The sequence below is a fragment of the Pleurodeles waltl genome, chromosome 3_2, assembly GCF_031143425.1.
Source record: "Pleurodeles waltl isolate 20211129_DDA chromosome 3_2, aPleWal1.hap1.20221129, whole genome shotgun sequence".
Taxonomy (NCBI): domain Eukaryota; kingdom Metazoa; phylum Chordata; class Amphibia; order Caudata; family Salamandridae; genus Pleurodeles; species Pleurodeles waltl.
The window spans coordinates 40,267,317-40,292,920 of NC_090441.1; the positions used below are offsets into that span (position 1 = coordinate 40,267,317).

The 25,604-nt window shown below is 42.5% G+C and overlaps 1 protein-coding gene across 2 annotated transcripts in view; it reads right to left on the reverse strand.

The window, feature by feature from the left end:
- ZZEF1 (zinc finger ZZ-type and EF-hand domain containing 1) overlaps positions 1-25,604 on the reverse strand; it is a 1,404,152-nt gene that overhangs the window by 1,180,402 nt on the left and 198,146 nt on the right. For both annotated transcript variants that reach the window (XM_069226690.1, XM_069226689.1), the window contains exon 9: positions 12,906-13,004. In XM_069226690.1, coding sequence (XP_069082791.1) covers positions 12,906-13,004 — 99 coding nt within the window. The remainder of the gene's footprint in view (positions 1-12,905; positions 13,005-25,604) is intronic.

Sequence of the window (25,604 nt, forward strand, 5' to 3'; positions counted from 1 at the left end):
ATTTTGGATTTGTACGGAGAACCACCTTATGTTTATGTATTTGTATAAAGGGTTCTTGAATAGTAAAAACTTCTATTTCACTTACTCTTCTAAGTGATGTGATAGCTATCAGAAAGGCTGCTTTCCAAGTTAGATATTGCATTTCACAAGAATGCATGGGTTCGAATGGTGGACCCATAAGTCGTGTTAATACAATATTAAGGTTCCACGAAGGTACTGGTGGTGTCCTTGGGGGTATGATTCTTTTTAGTCCCTCCATAAATGCTTTAATGACTGGGATTCAAAAAAGTGATGTTGTATGTGTAATCTGCAGATAGGCAGATAATGCAGTGAGATGGATTTTAATGGAAGAGAATGCTAGATTAGACTTTTGTAAGTGTAATAAGTAGCTTACAATGTCCTTTGAGGAGGCATGTAGTGGTTGAATTTGATTAGTGTGGCAGTAGCAAACAAATATTTTCCATGTGTTTGCGTATCAATGTCTTGTTGTAGGTTTTCTCGCTTGTTTAATGACCTCCATTCACACTCTTATGTAAGATTTAAATGTCCGAATTCTAAGACTTCAGGAGCCAGATTGCTAGATTGAGCAATGCTGGATTCTGGTATCTGTTGTTTGGGTTGTGTTAACAGATCTGGTATGTTTGGTAATTTGATGTGGGGGTACTACTGATAAGTCCAATAGTGTTGTGTACCACGGTTGGCGAGCCCAGGTTGGTGCTATGAGTATTAGTTTGAGTTTGTTTTGACTTTGTTTGTTGACCAGATAAGGAATGAGTGGGAGAGGGGGAAAAGCGTAAGCAAATATCCCTGACCAACTGATCCATAGTGCTTTGCCCTTGGATTGAGGGTGTGGGTACCTGGACGCGAAGATTTGGCATTTTGCGTTTTCTTTTGTTGCGAATAGGTCTATGTTCGGTGTTCCCCAGCGGAGGAAGTGATCCTGTAGCATCTGGGGATGAATTTCCCATTCGTGAGTTTGCTGGTGATCTCGATTGAGATTGTCGGCTAACTGATTCTGAATGCCTGGTATGTATTGTGCTATTAGGCGAATGTGATTGTGAATTGCCCAATGCCAAATCTTTTGTGCTAAGAGACACAGTTGTGACGAGTGTGTCCCCCCTTGTTTGTTGAGAAAATACATTGTTGTCATGTTGTCGGTTTTGACAAGGATGTGTTTGTGGGCTACCAGTGGTTGAAATGCTTTTAATGCTAGAAAAACTGCTAGCAGTTCCAAATGTGAAGTTGTTTTTGTTGATTGTCCCATTGACCCTGTATGCTGTGCTTGTTGAGGTGTGCTCCCCAACCCATCATGGAAGCATCTGTTGTGATAACAGCTTAAGGCACTGGGCCTTGGAATGGCAGCCCTTTGTTTAAATTGATTGGGTTCCACCATTGAAGCGAGGAGTGTGTTTGGCAGTCTATCAACACTAGATCTTAATGGACACAACCCTGTGCTTGTGTCCATTGTTTTGCTAGGCACTGTTGTACGGGCCGCATGTGTAATCTTGCATTTGGGACAATGGCTATGCATGAAGACATCATGCCTAGAAGTTTCATTACAAACCTTACTGGGTAGTGTTGCTTTGACTGTATGCTTGATCTTACATTTTGGAACACTTGGACCCGTTGTGGACTTGGAGTGGCAATTGCCCTTTGTGTGTTGAGTGTTGCTGCCAAATATTGTTGTATTTGGGATGGTTGCAGATGTGATTTCTGGTAATTTATAGAGAACCCCAGTTTGTATAGAGTTTCTATGACGTATTGCGTGTGAAGAAGACACTGTTGTTGAGTGTTGGTTTTTATTAGTCAGTCGTCCGAATATGGGAATACGTGCATTTGCTGTCTCCTTATGTGAGCGGCTACTACTGCTAGGCATTTTGTGAATACCCTTGGAGCTGTTGTTATTCCGAACGGTAGCACTTTGAATTGATAGCGTACGCCGTGCATTAGAAACCTTAAGTATTTTCTGTGAGAAGGAAGGATGGGTATGTGGAAATACGCATCCTTGAGATCCAATGTTGTCATGTATTACTCCTTTTTTTAATAAGGGAACCACGTCTTGAAGTGTTACCATGTGGACGTGGTCTGATTTGATGAAGAGATTCAGTGTTCTGAGATCTAAGATAGGTCTTAACGTTTTGTCCTTTTTTGGAATTAGGAAATATAGTGAGTATACGCCTGTTCCTTTCTGATGATTGGGTACGATCTCTTTTGCTTGTTTTTGTAGTAGTGCTTGGACCTCTATTTGTAATAGGTCTAAGTGTTGTTGGGACAGATTGTGCGTTCTTGGTGGCACATCTGGTGGGAATTTTGTGAATTCTATGCAATAACCATGTTGGATAATTGATAGGACCCATGCGTCTGTGGTAATATGTGTCCAGTTGTGATAATATATGGTTAACCTCCCCCCCACTGGTGACAAGTGTTGGGGTTTTGTGACATTGAAGTCACTGTTTGGTCTGGCTTGGTTTGGTTGCTTGGAACTTTCCCCGCCCTCTTGGGAATTGTCCTCTAAAGGAACCACAAAACCCTCCCCTTTGGTATTGTGCCTGATAGGTGGGTCTGGTTTGAGAGGTGGAAGGCTCTGATATTTGTTGCTGAAAACCTCCTCTGAATTGTGGTTTCCTAAAGGTGCCTTTGACTTATGGGGAATAGAGCGCACCCATGGCTTTGGCCGTGTCCGTGTCTTTTTTCAACTTCTCAATTGCTGTGTCAACTTCCGGCCCAAACAACTGTTCTTGATTAAACGGCATGTTCAACACCGCTTGTTAAATCTCTGGCTTGAATCCAGAACTTCTTAACCATGCATGCCTGCGAATGGTTACAGCCGTGTTGACAGTTTGTGCTGCTGTGTCTGCCGAGTCTAGGGCGGACCTTATCTGGTTGTTAGATATGGCCTGTCCTTTTTCCACTACCTGTTGGGCACGTTTCTGGTGTTCCTTGGGCAAGTGCTGTATGATGTGTTGCATCTCGTCCCAGTGTGCCCTGTCGTAGCGAATTTGCAATCTGCCATTGATTGGCTGCTTGGGCTGCCACTCGTTTTCCTGCTGCGTCAAACTTTCTGCTTTCTTTGTCAGGCGGTAGAGCGTCTCCTGAAGATTGAGAGTTTGCTCTCTTTCTTGCCGCCCCTACAACCACTGAGTCCGGTGTAAGTTGTTGTGTTATGAACACAGGATCTGTTGGGGGAGGTTTGTACTTCTTCTCCACTCTAGGCGTGATAGCCCTTCCTTTTACAGGCTCCTGGAAGACCAGTTTCCTGTGCTTGAGCATGCCCGGGAGCATTGGCAGACTCTGATAGGAAGCGTGGGTGGATGCCAAAGTGTTAAACAGGAAATCATCCTCCACTGGCTCTGTGTGCATTGCTACGTTGTGGAACGTAGCTGCCCTGGATAGTACTTGCGTATATGCAGTACTGTCTTCTGGTGGTGACGGTTTTGTTGGATAACAATCCGGACTGTTATCCGATACTGGTGCATCATATAAGTCCCATGCATCAGCATCATCCTGTGTCATCCCAGTATGTGTGGGTGACTGCATTGTAGGTGTTCCCACTGGTGATAGTTGTGGTGAGTGCGGTGGGGACGATTGTGGTGATAACCTTGGTGGTGGGGATTTGTCTCTAACCACCTTTGCCTTATGTTGCATTTCTGTCTCCTGAAATGCAAGGTTCCTTTTAGATTTGAGTGGAGGCAAAGTTTGTATTTTTCCAGTCTCTTTATGGATATGTAACCTCCTTTGTGTATGGTCCAGTTCTTCCATACCAAATTCCTGCTCAAATCTATGTCTTTCCTTGAATTGGCTGGGAAGTCCTTGCTCTTCTGTATAAGAGCTTCTTCTTGGCTCCAAAGCCGCTTTTTTCGGTACAGGGGTTTCAGGTATAGTCTTTTTCGGTTCCGAAGATATTTTCCGTACTTTGGGCAAATCGAACTCTCGGTGTCGAGATCGTTCGGTGGCAGAATCTCGACCGGAGTCGGAAGTCTTCGGCAATTTTCTGGCCTTTTTCGGTGCCGATGTTTGGTCACCTTTTTTTCAGTGGGTTAAGCTATGGCCTGCTGGCAGTGGCTTCCCCATGGCCTTAAATGTCTTTGTGTGAGTTTTGGACGGGGCAGGTTTACTCACTGTTCGCTGCACCGTTGAGGGTCGTTCACTTTCGGATTCATCCGAGTCCGTCCCCTGGATGGAAATGCTTTCCTCCTCTCCGACGTTGAGTTGCTCTTTCGGTGTGGACGCCATTTGTAGTCTTCTTGCACGTCGATCTCTCAAGGTCTTTTTCGATCGAAACGCTCGACAAGCCTCGCAAGTATCCTCCCTGTGTTCAGGTGATAAACACAGATTACAGACCCGGTGCTGGTCTGTATAAGGATACTTCGAATGACACTTAGGAGAGAAGCGGAAGGGGGTCTGGTCCATTAGTCTGGGACGACGGGTGTGGTCGGCCGACCAGGCCTCGGTGAAGAACGGAAGCCCCGAAGGGCCACCGAAGCGCTCTTGATGTCGGTGCCCATACACTAAAACTAACCCGGTACCGAACGATAACAATATCGTCGAATTTTCGATAATTTAGCTAACTTTCCCAATTCAAAATACGGAGCGAAGTGGAACACGTCCGAACCCGATGGCGGAAAGAAAACAATCTAAGATGGAGTCGACGCCCATGCGCAATGGAGCCGAAAGGGAGGAGTCACTCGGTCTTGTGACTCGAAAAGACTTCTTCGAAGAAAAACAACTTGTAACACTCCGAGCCCAACACTAGATGGCAGGATAATGCACAGCATGTGTATCTGCAGCTACACATGCCACCGAACATATATATATATATCTGGTAATTCTATAACATGGGTGTTTCACCTCTGCCCCCTCCGTAGGCTTGCATTTGATTTCATTAGCGTTCAAAAACTATTGTGCACAAAATATGTTTTTTTGAAACACAACTATTGCCTATAAGACCTGTTTCCATTGTCTTGTGTTAGAGTGTGGTCAACATTGTTGAAACCACTCTCCTGATGGCCTCATCGGATTTTAGACAGCTAAGGTCGACAACTTTATTATAAGGTCTGACCCTTTCAACCAAAGGAAAGAATTTTGAAGTGTTAAATACATTCAGGTTAGCCTATTTATTGCATATGGCAATCTATAGATTTGAAGTGCTAGTATAATAAAGCATCTAATTAATTATTTATTGCATTGTATGCAAAATTTTGCCACAATTCATGTTCTTAGAATTCAATATTAAGGTTTACATAAATAGGAACCCACCTGATGCCAAAAAAAGACAACAGAGGACTGCTTCATCTTGCACTTGGTTGCCTTAATGGTCAGTTTTGCTCCTTGTATCCTGACAAACACCGATTCTAGTTGCTTCAAATGGTCCTCACAAATATTACTCACCTATTGCTCAACACTGAAATGTCATCTAGATAGGTCAGCTTAACAGAACATAGTTCACCAGGTGCTGCAAAGTGGCAGGAGCATTCTTAAGTCCACAAGCATAACCTTAAACTGGTACAACCTCCCCTGATAAAGAGAATGTAGTTCTCCCCTTGACACTAGGTGCTAATGCGATCTGCCAATAGTCCCTGGTCAGTGGGTTGGTTGGGAGGAAGGTTACAGAATGTTTCAGGAAAACAACAGAAAGCAAATGTGGGGATACAATGGAAGTGTGCCCAGGGAAAACCTGTGCTAAGAGGCTAAGTAGGCCTGATGCTATGTTCCTCCCTAGGTTCCTACCAAGGTACCCTCTCCAAAGCCAAGCACAATTTCTTTCCTATCACCCAGTTTCACTAACTGTTCATTTAAAAAACCTATAAGAATATCCTGATCCTTGTTTCTGGAAGCCCTTTACCCTCTCTTCCAACACATATCCCTCAATTGATCCAAAGAGAGATTATGAAGTTTTACTATCACCAACCTTGTATCCGCCATAGTAGTACGCAGGTAATTCCGTGCTTAAACTGAACTATTCTGTTTAAGACAGATGGAACTGGAACTTGCGGACCCTACACCGTTTGTTGCCAATTGTAAGACTTCACTCAGAGGGCCACATTGCTGACTGAGCCCTAACCGTGGTGGCTGAGTTTTGTCTGCCAATTGTGACTGTCCTACTGTGACTGCAAACTGGGTCAACTACACCCTTTCTGCACTTGACTCCAAGGCTTCTCAAGGAGATAGTGTGAGAGGCAAGAGCTTAGAACTTAACAGTCAAACAACAGACAAAATAATAGCTTGTCCATCCGAGGGTTTATCTTACTAAAGAGAAAGCACATTATTTCCACAGTGGCACAATATGGCAATTAAATAAGGCAAGGTTGCAAGTCCAACGATGAGGCCTAGTTTCACAACCCACCTGCTGCAGAGCTGTGGGAAAAATTATCATGTCTATTGATCTCTCAAAACTAGTCTTACACACGGATTCAGCACATGAGCAGATCAGAAGGTGTCTGACCAATCTGAGTAGCTTGTAGTTCAGTTCAATAGTCCATATACAAATTAAATGGGTAGTTTGGGCAACAGTCATTGCTCACTAAAGCCCATCACAGTTTTTCCTGGCACCCCGTTTTGCTAACTGTTCACGCTACAGAAAAAGATCTGAGTGTCCACGTCAGTCTTTCGCATGAGGCCCCATTACCTGCTCACATCGTGGTCAGCTGGCACTGATGGGCACTCTTCTGCCTCACGCTCACCGCAGAGTCTCCTCTGCCTGGGATAGCAGCAATGGTTTCACTTGGGACAGGAGCTGCGGCAGGGGAGCAGCATGGTAAGCCTTCCTAGCGAGCGCCAATCATGGTAGATCCAGGCATAATTTAAAAGGTGCTCATTGTGGGGTAGTATTAATTTGTTAGCTTGTGAATTATGGTCTTTTGTGACTTGCTGAAGTGAAGGTATTTTTTCTCTTTCATGGTGATCAGTGCAATCTAAAATGCTGACTGATTTTCGGCTCAGCATCCATGCTGCTTTAAAGCTGATAGTGATTTTGATTGCAGTGTTCGGAGGAGAGCTATATTGTGCTCCCCAGTGAGTTTTCCAGAAGTTTTTCCATGGCTTTCAATGTATATTTACACAGCTTGTTTGTCTTGGTTTACTCTTTGTTTAAAGATTTTTTTCTGATGATTATGTTTAGGTAATAATTGTTGCTTTACGATTTCCAAACTGGGATTACTTTGCGTGATTCTATAACTGTGAGCAACTCCATGAAAAGTTTCACCGCAGTGTGCCTTTGGTAATTTATTGTTTATGGGGAGGGGGGGGGATTGGGGAAGGGTTTTTTATTATTTCTCTGTTCCCTTTTAAAACAAGTTTTTTGAGAGACTTGAAGGATATTGGTCTTCAGACCTAGTACTCTCCCATTTCAAAGGCGATTTATACGCCGTAGGTGGGTGAGATTTTAATTTTTTTAAATCTTTTCTATCTCTTTTAACCACTTTGGGATTTCACTGGGAATGATGCGTCTATAATCCAGAGGATGTATTTTGCATGTTCTTGCGGACTGGTAGTGCACCTCATGTTTGGTTTTGGTCATGGTGCTTGTTTCACGGTTTTGGTAGTAGATACAAATAGTTTGTCCACTTTTAATTTGTACTACAAAAAGGTAGAAAACCCATTTATTTATGAAATCTCAAAATTGCAGTAGTGCCACAATTTGTAGCCAGGAATTGATACATCAAATAATAAATCGTGAGGGGGGAGGAAAACTATAATTTCTTCCTGCCAGCACTAGTCTTATCCTTAAAATCGGCACAATTCTATGAGCATGAACCTCTAATACCTACTGCTGTGAACACTTACTTATTATTTTTTCACCGAATTGGGTTAGATTATGGGTTAAATAAGATCTTTGATTCATAGACCAAGTCACTTTTCCTTTTTCCTCCTTCTTTCACTACATTAAACTAATGGGCTATATCTTGCTATTCCCTTTACTCATATTCTAATTTAACATCTCCACTGCTTCATTACTTGATTCTATCACTATTTATTATTTGGAGCCTTGAAAAAGCCACAGGTAAATCCACCACAAGGGGGCGAAACACGTGTCGGCTGTTCTTCCACATGTTAAAGAGACCTTTATCTAAAAAGATATCAACAAGTGTTCTCGATTTCCGGGTCAAATGATCACCAATAAATTCACGTGAATCGAACGTTCAGACTTGATGTATCAATTCCTGACTACAAATTGTGGCACTACTGCAATTTTGAGATTTCATAAATAAGTGGGTTTTCTACCTTTTTGTAGTTCAAATCCTGACTTGGGGTAAACCAGTCCCATTGACAACCCACTATTTGGCGTACAACTAGGCATTCTCTGGAAGGGAGACACGGACCTCTCTAACTCTGTTTTCTGAACCACTTTTAATTTGTGTTTAGTTGGAGACATGAACGGTATGAAGTGACTGCCACTCTTTAGAACAAAGGACTGCACTTCGATTTTTAGGACAGATTCCCTCGAGACGCTTAGCGGATGGTTGCTTGTTTTGCTCAGAGGTCAGCAATGTAAGTACTTGACCTTGTTTATATACTGCTTTACTCTCTTCTCATCTATTATTCTGTATTCTTTATTTTGATAGGGTGCCTTTCATTACTGTTGTTCCTATTTTTTTCCAGATTTTTTGTCCTTTTTGCTTAAAATGTTGGTTGTCCTGATGATGACCCAGTAAATTGCAAGGGTCGAAACGCCGTTGACAAATCATTGGCATATTGGGAACGAAACATCAACTGTGACAGGTTCCATCTCATGTGGACTACTTAACTGAATTTAAGACCCTCTGACATTGTTTTATGTTTACACTGTATACTGTCCTTAGGTGTTTGTTTAGTGTAATATGTGCAGCACAAATTGTTTGTTTGTATGTTGTACTATAAAGAAAATCATTATCTAATAAGAATTTCAATTCCTCTGAATGTTCTGTTGGGCGCCATTTCATTTTAATTTTATTCTCATTGAAAATTTTGGATATACAGGTACATTACATCCTGGAACCGATGTGGTTTTTATATAGTTAAACTGCCCCTGGTTCTGGGTCAGCAGGACTGGCCCTGTTGTGGCTAATCATTTGCTATGGCAGCTCCTGCTTGGGATTCACTTGGAGTCAGCAGCAAAAGCACTAACCCTTTGGGCACTGCTGGAGATCTGGACAGCACAGGATTACTTGTGACTTGATTCCATACATATGCTACACACTCACTACAAATACATGCACTCAACATAAACACACGCTATGAAAACACAAGAGTTCTGGGATTCACATAACGGCGTACTTTTACACAGGGGTCAGAAAACCACACATTATCTGACACAGAGAAAAAGCTGTGGTCACACTAAATATTTGCAAAGCACAATATGCTGCCACAACTACTTTATGTTATGAACCTCACTAAGGGCAGGAGTCCAAAGCTCACTACAAGGGAATGCCTGGTGTGCCCCTCCAATTTCATAGAACAGGTTCTGAAGCTCAGATTACAAGGGACAGACCTAAGCCTCTGCACACACGCTAGATTAGTGTGAAGCCAGGGCCTAGATAAAAAGCCAGGGCCTAAATAAAATGTCACGACCTTGAGAGCAGGGGTACATGCGAGTATAACAAGCAGGTATTATCCCTGTTCCAGCATTTGTGATATCAACGTTTATATACGCATTCAATAGTTTTGAAACTTGTTTGCCTTCTTCTGCCAGCAATGAAAAAAGATCTTGTTAATTGTATGTATTACCAGCTTCTTGGGAACAGCTTGAAAATCATTGACACTATAATTTACTCATCTTCAGTAAAGGCCTTCCTAACCAACTGTGAACTGTGACAGCATGCAGAATCCAATTTGGAATATTATTAACACCTAGACATCCACTCTGCGGAATGCTGAAAGAGGAGTGAGGTGAAGAATTTGCAGTCAGATATATCACAAAGAGTGTTGCCAAAGGCAAGTAACTTGTACTTCTAATTGCAGATCTTCACATTTAGAACACATCCCAAAGCTGTACCTTAAAAATGTAGAGGGTCTGAGGGGCAGTACTGCAGGACTGAGCAATTAAAATGTCCCCCCATGAGGACCTAAGAGATAATACAGCAGTGCTTGGTGAAATTGTGGATCAACTCCGCCATAACAGCCAGGTAGAGGTTCAGCACTAGAACCCCCTGGCTAATGCTACAATGGTAGCTTTAGCTCTAGTGGAATGAGCCCAAATGCCATAAGGAGACTCTTTCCTTCCAAGAAATAACATCTTGATGCAGAGGAAAATCCATCTCAATAAGGCCAGTTTTTAAACTGTCTTCCCTTCTTTGCACCAGTGACTTCAACAGAAGGTTGATCAGTCTCCTGGTGCTCTTTAGTCCAATAGATATAAAAACGATGGTCTCTCTAGGGATTCAATTGGTAAACTTCTTCTCCTTAGGAGGATGCAGAGGAGAGAACATGTGGAGCATGTTTGACTGCCTCACATGGAAGAGCGCCATCACCATCACAAGGTTGAATAATGATTTTTCAGTAGGCTGCACTGACAGTAGCTGTGACATGCAAAAGTGATTGAAATGGGTCAGCAACCTCAAAGAACACGCTGTCATGAGTTAAAAAAGTATATACATAAAAATGAGGATTCTGTACAAATTCAGCGCTCTAAGTAAGCACTTTCTGTGCGTGTTACTGGTTGCAGGATTTGTTTTAACTTTTTATTAATTGTCTTAACCATTGTATTTACTTGTACCAAGGTCTGCCTTACTGTGGACCTGCAGAATTAAACCATTATTGTGCTTCGCCTGTCTGCTATGTTGAGAGGGTTGCCACTCTAGTTCTTTCAATGGCAGCGCAGCCACCCAAAAAGAGCCAAGACCAGCGTTAACGTGCAGTGGAAATTCAGTGCCCCAAGTTAGCCAAAGTAAGTCCATCTGCACTAGTCAGCATCCCAACCGCAGCCAGCGCCAGCCATGCTGCAGGTTCTACATCAGCCATTCCAATAATGTACTCCTTCCTCCTCCTCTCTTCACGCTAGTAATCACCTTATCACCTGCCTCCTTGAGTTATCAGTATCAGAGCTTACGGGCCCCATCACCTGCTGTAGTTGTAGAACAGAGCTTAATAACACGTGGGTCTCTACAGCCAATAGTTTACATCCCTCGGGACCCCTATATGCATCCCTCAGTTTACAGAGGAAAGATCAGTTCTGGCTGGAAGGCCTACTAAACACTTGCTCTCTACTCAAACACTCTACTGACATTTATAATCTCATCAGAGACAGTAATTTTGAGTTCATATTTCTCACCGATACTTGGCTTAACAATCTCTCCAATCATGACATCGCTATGGCCACTCCTGAAGGGTATGCTATCACCAGGTTGGATAGGGCAGGCACAAGAGCAGGAGACATTGCTTTGATCCACAGTACTAAATATCTATTCTTTTCGTTCACAGTGAATGAGCTAAAGGGGTCAGAATGCATAGGCTTCAGTTTGAAACTATCAGAATAGTTCTCATTCTGAGGAGTACTCCTTTACCACCCTCCCGGTCCTAGCTCAGAGTTCCTGCACACTTGTGATCACTCTACACAGCAAGCAGTTTGTTAACTTCACCATGTTAGGCTATTTTAACATCCATGTAGATGATCTCAACAACACAACGAGGCAAGCACTGATGGATTGGGCCTGCACATTAGGTCTGGAGGAGAAAGTACAGTGTCCTACTCTTTCAACAGGCCACAAGCTAGACCTTATTTTTTTGAATTTGTCGTCTCTAAGTTTGAAAGAGCCTGAGAGCAGCCTTTGAACTTCTTGTACTGCTGGGGAAACTGACAAGGTGGGGACAGTAGGGTCAAGGAGAGAGCAGGAGCACAGATATCTTTGAAGCACTCCAAGGCTGAATCTATCTTATTTCCAAACCGCCTGGATTCCTCGAAAGGAAAATCCTTAAGAGATTCCTGTATGTCAGCAGCAAAATGATGGTGAATCACTACCACAGTGTCCACAGCACGACTCACAGCTTGTGGGGTCCAGGTGGCCCTCCAAATTAACTTGGCTGTAGCCACTCCATCGCAGACTATCTGAATTAAGGTTTTGCAGAACTCCTCAGGAAGGATGAGGTATGATTTCACTCTTCATATTCCAAAGTGTGTGAGTGCATCTCCCCAACAAGCAAACAGAATTCAGAAATCCCAATGGCAAATTGCCAGAAGAAAACAATCTTGCCAAGGGTGTCAACGTGATTCTATTCTCTCTCAGGTGGCTCAGTAGGGAAGGCATTTGGCTTCAGTGTTCTAGTCAAAGCCTGAACTGCGTGGCTTTTTGACATGGGGTGCTGTGTGAGAAAGGCTGGATCACCTGTAGAAGGCCTTTGGTACCTAGTGATGTGGGAACTTACTAGAGGAATCTAACATACTTTTAACCATGCTGCCCTCAAAGCTTTTTCATGGCTTCATTGAAAGGTACCAAAGGTTCTGACACTAAAGAACCAGGTTGCAGGATTTCTTTAAATAGATTTGTTATAGTTTCCACAGCTGGCAACTGCAGTTTTAACCCCTCATTGGCATTATTGACCACAACAGCAAAGGAGGCTATTTCCTCTTGGGGGCCCGATGGGGAGTTAAAGTCAGTCTCTCATGACATATCAAGATCACTAGCATTCTGTATATTGTAGCTGTGCTGTATATTTCCTGAAGTCTGGGATTTTTCATGACCTCTTTTTCTTAAGCAAAGTCAAGTTTACCAAATCTATGGAACACCATCACATTTCCTAAGACCAATGTTAGTAGCCAATGTTGTAAGGAAAACGCGATATTGTGCATCATAAAATGGTCTCTGTGACCACATTTCATTAGGATTTTCATTATACAGTAAGGGCTGGTGTATATAACTCCACACAACAGGTTGAACTAAAAAAAAAAAAGTTAAAAAACGTACATATTGTTTAAACAGAGTTGGTGTACTTACCATCTCCTGTAAATGGTTCTACAAGTATATTTTCTGGCCCAGATTTATCTTCCTTTCCTTTGACATCGCAGGCTAGCAGAGTGAACTTTACTGGCTTTCCTGATTAAATAAAGAAAAAAGTTCAGGAAAAGGATACCTAGACAAAGTTAATCTTGCCAAATATTTTAAAGTTTAAAGGCACAAGTCAAATATATATGTATAATGAAAATAAATATGAAGTACTCTCTGCCGTACATTATAAGGGTATGGCAAGTCACCAAGGAGTTCCATGATCAAACAGAGAATCAAAGCCAAAACCCAAGTTCCTTCATATGGTTAAGGAACTCCTAGGACTTATAATATCCTTTTCATGTACAACAGGGGGCACTTTGTCACTTACAACCCTTGGTACATAACTCTTTCATCTAATAGAGAGCATGACATGAAAAAAGGTTCTATCGTTTCTATAATTGCCAACGGAGTGAAAACAATCACTCCTTTCTGGTTGTCACTGCAACACAGAAAATCAGGGAAGAACAAACCACACTGTTTGTTTTATAAAAAGCTGCTTTATTATGCTCCGTGATCTGGCCTCCCTTACCCCCCAGCAGCTAGCTCTAAAGCAGCAGCCATTGTAACTTCAGAACTCAACTTTAATAAGCTATTACAGGTAGTTCACGCGTAATTTTTTAGCTCCTACAACTGAATTATATATTGTGATGTGCAGATAGTTCTTTCGGGTATTGCACATAAGCTAAGTATTTCATAACTTAAGTGTTTTTAATTTAGCTATATATGTGGCCGCGGTAGTACTGTGGTACTCCCGAGGTATATAGCAATGACAAGTCATTAGCTGATTGGCTAATGACTGCCTTTACAAAAGTGAAAGGCAGCCACCTAGTTTTTAGCTCAAGGTTCCCTGTGTCCTGTGTTACATCATTCAATGTAGGTAAGTATTAGGTTTGGTATTTTTCTCATACCTATTACCACTTTAGTAAAGTGCTGGTAATAGGTAGAGAAAAATATTTCTAACTTTATATATATTTAAAAACATGGAGTACCTCAGAAGTACCACGGTACCGCAAATCCAAAAAATAATAAAACGAAATACAATTGGAAGTACACTGTAAGACACGTATTTAAATATGACATAAAAATGTACAGAGTAGCATGGTAATTACTAAAAATTACTGTGCTACTGAAATAAAAATGCACTTAACTGTACAATGGTATAAAAATGTAGAAAAATTTGCTAACAAAAATGTTAACCTTGGAAAACTATTTTGGGGTACTGCAGTGCTCACGTGCTACACTGTAGTTTTTGAAAAACATACGAAACTATAACTAGTTTTCTCTACCTATTACCACTTTATTAAAGTGGTAATAGTTAGGCAAAAATACTAAACCTAATACTTACCGACATCAGAAGGCATAACGCACAACACGTGGAAAGTGTACCTAAAAACAACATGTCTGCCTTTAACTTTTGTAAAGACAATGATTACCAAGACTGTCATAAAAACTACATGGCCAATTTCTCCCTTTTGTAAACACAGCCATCAACCAATCACATCACCAGTTCTAAGCCCCATATACTGTGGTATACCCTGAACTTTGCACGATAAACCATAGCACAGTGTCAACTATGTTTTATACAACGTATATGGCGTATATGTTTTATACAACATATAAACTTACTATATATTCGTCACACCAAGTTGACAATTAAGTCAGGGATGCGGCACTCACAGGATTAAATCAGAACAAGACCGGGATCAAGACCGGTAAGGTTGAAACGCGTTGGTGTTAGTTTGTTTGAGGGCCTGTTATGGAATAAAAGAATTCTGATTTAATCATGTGAGTGCCGCATCCCTGACTTAATTGTCAACTTGGTGTGAAGAGTATTGATGGGAGTTGGTCCCTCCCTATTGCAGGCACCGACGTGAGATGAGCGCGCCTCTTTGGACCTGTTGGTGTTAAAATATATAATAATGTTACTTACCCAGTAGACATCAGTTCGTGGCATGTACTGCTGCAGATTCCCATGCTTTGCATAAGTCCGCCATCTAGTGTTGGGCTCGGAGTGTTACAAGTTGTTTTTCTTTGAAGAAGGGTTTTCAAGTTACAAGATCGAGTGACTCCTCCTCTCTGTAATAGTGCGCATGGGCATAGAGTCCTTTGTTAGATTGTTTTCCCGCAGGAGGGTGAAGAAATGTATATGTACACACACACACACACACATATATATATAAAGCAAGAAAAGAAGATGTCAATGCAGTGTATATACATATTTACATAAAGAAAGCACTACAATGGCTACAGGCTTCCGGGGAGGAGGAAGGGCACATGTGAATCTGCAGCACTACATGCCACAAACAGATGTCTACTGGGTAAATACAATTTACCGTTTGATGGCATGTGTAGCTGCAGATACACATGCTTTGCATGGACTAAAAAGCAGTCCCCTCCCAGAATAAGTGGCGGCTAGTCTTTAGGAGTTGGAGTAGTTTGAAATAATGTTTTAAGCACTGGTTGACCAACATTTTCCTGCTGGCGAGATAACACATCCACACAGTAGTGTTTAGTAAATGTGTGTGGTGTGGAAAATATATCTGCTTTGCATATATCTACCATTGGTATATTTCCTAAGAATGCCATTGAAGCTCCTTTCTTTCTAGTTGAATGTGCTTAAGGAGTTACTAATAGCTGTCTTTTAGCTTTAAAATAGCAAGTTTGAATACACTTTACTAACCATCTGGCTAATCCTTGTTTTGAAATAGGATTACCCTTATGAGGTTGTTGTAAAGCTACAAAAAGTTGTTTAGATTTCCTGAAATCTTTTGTTCTAGCCACATAATACATGAAAGCTCTTTTGACATCATGAGTGTGAAGAGTCCTTTCATTAACTGAATCTGGCTTTGGAAAGAAGACTGGTAATTCCACTGACTGATTGATGTGAAATGGTGAGACTACTTTAGGTAGGAACTTTGTGTTAGTTCTAAGTACTATTTATTTTTGTGAATTTGAAAGAAAGGTTCTTCTAGAGTGAACGCTTGAATTTCACTAACTCTCCTTAAGGAAGTAACTGCTATTAGGAAAGCAACCTTCCATGAGAGAAATTGCAGAGTGCAAGCATGCATGGGTTCAAATGGTGCACCCATAAGCCTTGTAAGAATGATGTTAATATTCCAGGCAGGAGCCGGTAGAGGTCTAGGTGGAATAATTATTTTAAGGCCTTGCATAAAAGCTTTTATGACAGGAATTCTAAAGAGCGAAGTATGCTGTCTGTTTTGTAGGTAAGCAGGATTGCTGTTAAACGAATGTTAATAGATGAGTATGTAAGATTAGCTTTTTGTAAATGAAACAAATAACAGACAACATCCTGTACTGAAGCTTTGAGCGGATCAATATTTTTGGGTTGACAATAATATATAAAATGATTCAATTTAGCGGCATAACACTGTCTTGTTGTAGGTTTGCGTGCTTATTTTAGAATGTCCATACATTCTCTTGGGAGCTGTAGCTATCCAAACTCAATCACCTAAGGAGCCAAATCATCAGGTTGAGCACACTGGGATTGGGATGCCTGATTTGACCTTTGTTTTGAGTTAATAGGTCCAGTCTATTTAGGAGCTTGTGATGTGGTACTACAGACAGATCCAACAGTGTTGTGTACCAGTGTTGACGTGCCCACGTGGGAATTATGAGTATCATAGTGAGGGAAGTGTGAGGGATCTTGTTGACCAGAAATGGAATTAGTAGGAGAGGGGGAAAAGCGTAAGCAAATATCCCTGACCAATTGATCCACAGAGCACTGCCCTTGGATTGAGGGTGTGGGTACCTGGATGCGAAGTTTGGGCATTTTGCGTTTTTGCTTGTTGCGAAGAGGTCTATGTCTGTGGGTCCCTACATGCAGAAGTACTGTTGAATCACTTGTGGATTGATCTCCCATTTGTTGCTGCTTCCTGCTTAAGAGATCAGCTAGTTGATTGTGTATCCCTGGGATATACTCTGATAGTAGTTGAATGTGATTGTGAGTTGCCCATTTCCAAATTGTCTGTGCTAGAAGGGACAAGTGAGATGAGTGCCCACCCCCTGTTTTTACAGATAACACATTGTGGTTATGTTGTCCGTTCTTATTAACACTGTTTTGTGTGTGATCTGTGGCTGGAATGCTTTGAGTGCTAGGAACACTGCTAGCAATTCCAAGTGATTTATGTGATAAGTTAGTTGAATTGAGTCCCATTCCCTCTGTATGATAAGATTGTTGCGATGGGCTTTCCGGTGGTGATTACGGTTTGTGGCACAGGGTCTTGAAATGGCCGCTCTTTTGATAAGTTGGTGAGATTCCACGATTGCAGAGAGTTGTAGGTTTGGCGGTCTAACAACATTAGATTATGAAGTTTACCCTCTGCCTGAGACCATTGTTGCGAGAGACACTGTTGTAGGGGTCTCATGTTTAGACATGCATGGGGTACTATTGCTATGCACAATGCCATCATTCCCAACAGTTTCACCATAAATCCTACTGTGTAAGTGTGATTGTACTGTAGCTGAGATATGAGAATGTGGAAAGCTTGAATTCTCTGTGGGTTTGGGTACGCTAATGCTGACTGAGTGTTCAGAATTGCTCCCGGAAACGGTTGTATTTGCGCTGTTTGCCGATGAGGTTTCTGGTAATTGATTGTGAACCCTAGACTGTGTAGGGTATCCACTGTGTATGCGGTTGACAGGTTTGAATGGTGCTGACTTTTATGAGCCAGTCGTCCAGATAGGAAATTAAATGTATATGTTGTCTTCAGAGGTATGCTGCAACCACTGCAAGGCATTTGGTGAATAGCCTTGGTGCTGCTGTTACTCCAAAGGGTAGCACTTTGAACTGGTAGTGCTTGCCTGCTATCACAAATCTTAGGTATTTGCAATGTGCTGGATGTATGGGAATGTGGAAGTAAGCATCTTTTAGATCTAATGATGTCATGTAGTCTTGTTTTTTTAGTAGGGGAATTACATCCTGAAGAGTGACCATGTGGAAATGCTGTGAGAGGAGGTACTGAGGGGTCTGAGATCCAGGATTGGTCTGAGAGTACCATCCTTTTTTGGTATAATGAAGTATAGAGAATATACAATCTCTATTGTACCTTTGAGTAGCAGTGATTGTACTTCTTGTTTTAACAAATTTAAGTGTTCCTGAGAAAGCTTGTGCAAGCGAGGGAGAATGTTTGGTGGAGTAGAGATGAGTTCTATGCAATAACCATTTTGGATAATTGACAGCACCCATTGATCTGTTGTAATGTTGTGCCATTCTTGGTAGAACTGTTCCCGCTTTCCTCCCACAGGAAATGTATACTGTGTGGGAATGTGTAGAAAGTCACTGTTTAGTTGAGGTGGAGGCACCTCTTGTGGTGGTGGATTTACCTCTACCTCTAAAGTGGTTTCCCTTGTAAGATACTCTGAAATAACCTCTGGTTTACAATTGTTGTCCCTGCTTTTGTTGAGATGTGGTGAGCCCTGAGGTTGATATTTTAAAACCACCTCTGAAGTGCAGTCTATGAAACGTTCCCCAAGCAGTTGTAGTATAAGGAGCACCCATAGCCTTAGCTGCCTCAGAGTCTTTCTTTAATTTCTCTATGGTGGGATCCATCTCTGGGCCATATAAGTGCTGTTTATCAAAAGGCAAATTGTGTACTGCCTGCTGTGTCTCAGGTTTGAACTCTGAAGTTCCTAATCATGCATGCCTTCTGATAACCACACTGGTGTTAATACTCCTTGCTGCCGTGTTTTCTGCATCTAAGGCAGATCTAATTTGATTGTTAGTCTGGCCCACCTTAACTATTTGCTGTGTCCTTTTTTGGTGTTCTGGTGGAAGGTACTGTAAGGACTCCTCCATCTCATCCCAATGAGCTCTATCATACCTTGCTACTAGAGCTTGAGAGTTTGCAATTCTCCAAAGATTAGCAGCTTCAATTGCTACTCTCTTCAATGCTGCATCAAACTTGCAACTCTTTTTATCTGGGGGAGGAGCATCCCCTGTGAACGGGCTATTTGCCCTTTCCCTCGCTGCACTAACAATAGAGTCAGGTGGCAATTGTTGTGTAATAAAAAGTGAATCTGAAGGTGCTTAAGATGTTTAAGCATGCCTCGAAGCATTGGCAGGCATTGAGTGGATGATAGTGCATTGAATAAAAAAATCATCCTCTATTGGATCAGCACGTTTTGATATGCAGCTTCCCTAGCTATGACCTGATTGTAGGCAGTGGTGTCTTTAAGTGGAGATGGCCTGGCAGGATATAAATCAGGATCACTGGATGCAATTAGGTCTGGATCATAAAAATCCCATGGGTCTATATTATACTGAGTGTCACCCAAATCATCTCCATGTTTACAAATAGGGGATTGTGGAGAAAATTGTGTAGATGAAGGTGGTGGAGTATTTGGTGGTGAAGAAACAGGAAGCAAAGCAGAATGTGGTGGTGAAGGCTGATGTACTGCCTTTGGTTTCTCCTTATACTTGAATATCTTAGCAGGTGGAGGCCCAGCTTCTAAAGTCTCTTGGAAAGTTAACTTTCTCTTAGTTGTAGAAAGAGGAGAAGAAAATCCTTCCAGTGTCTTTATGGATTTGGATTTTGCGTTGCTTAGCGTCCATCACTTCAAGTATGGGCTTTATTTCTGAAGATTTCTCAGTAGCTGGAGCATATTTTCTCACCACAGGTTTTAGCTCTGAAAGTTTGGAGACTGAGGCCCTCATTACGACCCTGGCGGTTTGTGGTAAAGCGGCGGTAAGACCGCAAACAGACCATCGGTAAAAAAAAAAATGAATTATGACCGCGGCGGTCATTCGCCACTTCACCATTCCGACCGCCATGGCGGTGAAGACCGCTGGACTGGAGATTGCGGTCATCACTAGACTGCCGACGGTATCAGGACCCTGCATCCCACCATGGATCTCGGGTGGTTGGGAAACCGCCATGAGATCCATGGCGGTAAGCACTAACAGTGCCAGGGAATTCCTTCCCTGGCACTGATAGGGGTCTCCCCCACCCTGCTACCCCCCACGAATCCTCCCCCCATCCCCCTGCCACCCCCCAAAGGTGGCACAACCCCCCCCCCATACCCCGAACATGCACATATACACACCCCTACACGCACACACACCCCAACATGCACATATACACACCCCTATACGCACACATACACCCCAACACATACCCGCACACATACACACAGACATGCACACCGTCCGACCCGCACACATTTCCCATACACACAACACCCCCCCCGCATGCATACACTCACTCACCCCCTCTACACTCCCACACGCACACACCCATGCGTGCACACAACACCCCCCCACCCCCTTCCCTAACAGACGATCAACTTACCTTGTCTGTTGATCCTCCGGGAGGGGACGGGATCCATGGGGGCAGCTCTGCCAACAGAACACCGTCACCAGAACACCGCCACACCGAATCATGGGACGTGATTCAGTGGGCGGTGTTCTGTTGACGTCCCGCCGTCCGCCAGTATGGCTGCTGGCGGCTTTCCGTACGAAAAAGGCCGGCCGGCTGTCAACGGTCATAATATGCGGCGCGGAAGACCGCCACCACTGGCGGTCTTCAGCACGGCGGTACCTCGGCAGTCTTGCGAAAAGACCGCTGAGGTTGTAATGACCGCCTGAATGTTTTATTCAGGCCGAGATCGTCGGTCTCAAAGTGGGTGGTAGTTTTTTCGGCTCTGAAATGGATGTTAAGGGTTTCGGCTCAGAGGTGGAGGTCTGCTCTTCAACTCGATCCCGAAACAGGTGTGGAACGCTGTTCAGTCGGCTCCGAATGCACTTTGGTCTTCTTCTGTGCCAAACCCGAGAGTTGGTCTGACCATGGCCAGCAAGCAGTAGTGGACCCAAGATCACTGCTGATGGTTGCCTTTAGGTGATGAGAAGGGGCTGATGTACTCACATACTGTGCCATTGGAATCGATTGGCTCTGAATCAGAGTCTGCGATGGAAACTGCAGTCTGAGCTTGTTCCTCTCCGAAAATGTCGGGCGTTTGTTCCGACAACTTGGACGCCATCTCCAACCGACGTGCTCTTCGATACCTCAGAGTTTTCTTGGAACGAAAGGATCGACACACTCCACAGCTTTCGTCCCGGTGGTCTGGAGAAAGACAGAGGTTGCACAGCGGGTGTTGGTCAGTGAATGGGAACTTGGCGTGACACCGAGGGCAAAATCGAAATGGAGTCTATTTCATCAGCCTGACATAATTCGACAACCACGAGTTGAAGTAGGCCCGAGAACGGCACGATGGCCCGATAAGGGCGTTTAATGGATCTCGACGATTGTAATCGATCGAATGTAAGTCAGAAAAACATGACTGAAAACAATACCGACGTTTATAGAAAGAAGAGAGAAGTTCAGATAGTACCGAACCGAGATCTACTGGAGCGAGAGGAAACAAGTACAAACCAAACGGTGGAAAGAAAACAATCTAAAAAAGGACTCAATGCCCATACGCACTATCACTGAGAGGAGGAGTAACTCAATCTTGTGACTCGAAAAACCTTCTTTGAAGAAAAACTATTTGTAACACTCTGAGCCCAACACTAGATGACGGACATATTAAAATGCATATTTTTCAGATACAACGTTATCTTTTACATAATTATTTTGGTAGCTTTCATTTTAATTACAAACTCTTTACTCTACACCAATGTATAAGAGTTGGCTTTATGCCACTATACTCAACGCTATTTACAGTATGCCACTTGACTATACGATACTCCAGTGTACGCTATCAAATTCTACGCCACTGTACCTTACTCCACTCAACTCCATTGTATGCCATTGCAGTCTACCCCACTACACATTACACTATGATATTATTCATCACTGTATTCTATTATACTTTCATGGATGCTACTTCACTAGTCGACCCTACACTGTACTGCTCACAACTGTACGCTATTCCACTGTACGTAATTACACTTTATGTTATTTCACTATGCCCCACTTTATGGTACACTACTGGATTGTACGCAATTCCAGTGTATGCTATTCCACTCAACGGCATTCAATTCTATTAAAATGCAGTATACACCACTGCAGTGTACCACAATGTACTGTATGCTATTGCGCCTTAAAAAATTACATTCTGCGCCACTCCACTAAACAATGTTTTCGATTATGTCACTAGACTCTGCTTCTATAATTAATCCTACTGAATTGTACAACACTCTACTGTACGCTGCTCCACTATATTCCACTCCAATGTACTTCTCAAAACTTAACACCTGTAAATTCTATGCTATAACAGTAAACACTACTTAATTATATGCATGGCACTAAACTTTAGGCTACTCAAATATACACCATTGCACTGTACTCTGTTACACTGTACACCACTGTATGCTATTCCGCTCTGCACCACTGTGCTGTATAGCACTCCAATATATGCCATTCCACTACAAATGTACTTTACAACACTACACTGCATGAAACTTGACTTTATGCAAGCCAACTGTACACCACTCAAATCTATCGCACTACACTGTAACCCACTCCAGTGTAAGCTATTCACTATTGCAGTTTACGCTACTCCACTGTACCACACTCCACTTGACTGTACGTTATTATAGTATACAATATTCCAATATATTCCCCTACACAATAAAACACTAATGCGATCTGCCAATAGTCCCTGATCAGTGGGTTGGTGAGGGGCAGGGTACAGAATGTTTCTGGGAAACCATAGAAAGAAAATATGGGGATACAATGGAAGTGTACCCAGGGAAAACCTGTGCTAAGAGGCTAAGTAAGCCTGACACTATGTTCCTCCCTAGGTTCCTACCAAGGTAACTCCTCCAAAGCCTATCACAGTTTTTCCTACCACCCAGTTTCACTAACTGTTCATTTAAAAAACCTATAAGATTATCCCAATCCTTGTTTCTGGAAGTCCTTTGCCCTCACTTCAAACACATACCCCTCAACTGATCCAAAGACAGGTTATGAAGTTTTACTCCCACCAACCTTGTATCTACCATAGTATTACGCAGGTGATGCTATGCTTAAACTGAGCTATTCTGTTAAAGACAAATGGAACTGGAACTTGCAGACCCTACATCGTTTGCTGCCAATTGTAAGACTTCATCCGGGGGCCACAGGGCTGACTGAGCCCTAACCGTGGTGGCTGAGATTTTTTGCCACTTGTGTCTGTCCTAGTATGACTGCAAATTGGGTTGACTACACCCTTTCTGCACTTGACTCCAAGGGTAGCAAAGGAGAGTAATCAAAGGCTTCTCAAAGAGAATCGTATGAGAGGCAAGAGCTTAGAACTCAACAGTCAAATAACAGACAAAATAATATCTTGTCTATCCGAGGGCTTCTCTTATTAAAAAGAAAGCACATTATTTCCACAGCGACATAAGATGACAATTAAATGAGGCAAGGTTGCAAATCCAACTATGAGGCCTAGTTTCACAACCCACCTGCTGCAGTGCACTCTCCCCGCTGTGGGAAAAATTATCATGTCTACTGATCTTCTCTCTAAACTAGTCAGACACAGATTAGGCACATGAGTAGATCAGAAGGTGTCTGATCAATCGTAGTAGCATGTAGATCAGTTCAACAGTCATACACAAATTAAATGGACCGTTTAAGCAAGAGTCATTGCTCACCAAAGTCCATCACAGTTTTTCCTGCCAACCCATTTTGCTAACTGTTCACGCTACAGAAAAAGGTCTGAGTGTCCACGTCAGTCTTTCGTGTGAGGCCCTATAACCTGCTCATGCTGTTGTGGTCAGATGGCACTGATAGGCACTCTTCTGCCTCATGCTAACTGGAGAGACTCCGCTGCTTGCCATCGTTCCACTTGGAACAGGAGCTGCGGCAGGGGAGCTGCATGGTAAGCCTGCCAAGCAGGCACCAATCATGGAACATCCAGGCAAAAGATCTAACAAGTGCTCACTGAGGCCTAGTATCAATCGTGTTGAGCTGGGTTCACACAGGGATGCTTCTTGGAGAAGGTGAGGCCCCTGGGCTGGGCTGGTATCGGCTTCTGCTTAATTTGCTAGCTTGTGAATTATGGTATTTTGTAACCTCCTGAAATGAAGGTATTTCTTCTCTCATAGTGATCAGTGCAGTCTAAGACGCTCACTGGTTTTCGGCTCAGCATCTATGCTGCTTTGACACTGATAGTGAATTTGATGGCAGTGTTCCGAAGAGTGCTAAATCGTGCTCCCCAATGAGTTTTCCAAAAGCTTTTCCATGGCTTTGAATGTATATTTACAAAGTCTTGATTACTCTTTGTTTAAAGATTTTTTTCTGATGGTTGTGTTTAGGTCATAATTATTGTGTTACAATTTCTAAACTGGGATTGGTTTGCGTGACTCTATAACTGTGAGTAACTCCCTGAACAGTTTCACTGCAGTGTAGCTTTGGTAATTTATTGTTTGGGGGCGGGGGTTATTATTTCTCTGTTCCCTTTTAAAATGAGTTTGAGAGACTTGAAGGATACTGGTCTTCAGACCTAGTGCTCTCCTACTCCAAAGGTGATTTATATGCTGTAAGTAGGTTACAATATTTTATCTTTTCTATCTAATCCAGAGAACATATTTTGCACGTTCTTGCAGATTAGTGGGGGCATCATGTAGTTCTGGTCATTATCACTGCACTTCATGTTTGGTTTTGGTCATGATGCTTGTTTCACGGTTTTGGTAGTAGATACAAATAGTTTGTCCACTTTTAAATTGTATTCAGTTGGAGGCATGAATGGTATGAAGTGACTGTCACTCTTTAGGACTGGACTTCGATTTTTAGGACAGATTCCCTCGAGGCGCTTAGCAGATGGTTGCATGTTTTACTCAGAGGTCAGCAATGAAAGTACTTGACCTTGTTTATATACTGCTTTACTCTCTTCTCATCTACTATTCTGTATTATTTATTTTGATAGGGTGCCTTTTATTACTGTTGTTACTATTTTTTCCAGGTTTTTTGTTCTTTTTGCTCCAAGTGTTGGTTGTCCTAATGATGACAGGTTACATCTCATGTGGACTACTTAACTGAATTTAAGACCCTCTGACATTGTTTTTTGTTTACACTGTATACTGTCTTTATGTGTTTGTTTAGTGTAATATGTGCAGCACAAATTGTTTGTATGTTGTACTATGAAGAAAATCATTATCTAATAAGAATTTCAATTGCTTTGAATATTCTGTTGGGCGCCGTTTCATTTCTATTTTATTCTCATTGAAAATGTTGGATATATAGGTACATAACATCCTGGAACTGCTATGGTTTTAGTATGGTTTAACTGCCCCTGGTTCTGGGTTAGCAGGGCTGGCCCTGTTGTAGCTAATCATTTGCTATGGCAGCTCCTGCTTGGGATTCACTATGGGTCAGCAGCAAAAGCACTAAACCTTTAGAAACTGCTGGAGATCTGGACAGCACAGGCTGGCTTGTGACTTGATTCTATACATGTGCTACGCACTCACTACAAATACATGCACTCGACATACAAACATGCTACGTAAACACAAGAGTTCTGGGATTTACATAACAGCGTACTTTTACACAGGGGTCAGAAAACCACACATTCTCTGACACAGAAAAAAGCTCTGGCCACACTAAATATTTGCAAAGCACAATACTCTGCCAAAACCACTTTATGTGATGCACCAAAGGTAAGGGCAAGAGTCTGAAGCTTACTATGAGGGAATGCTTGGTGCGCCCC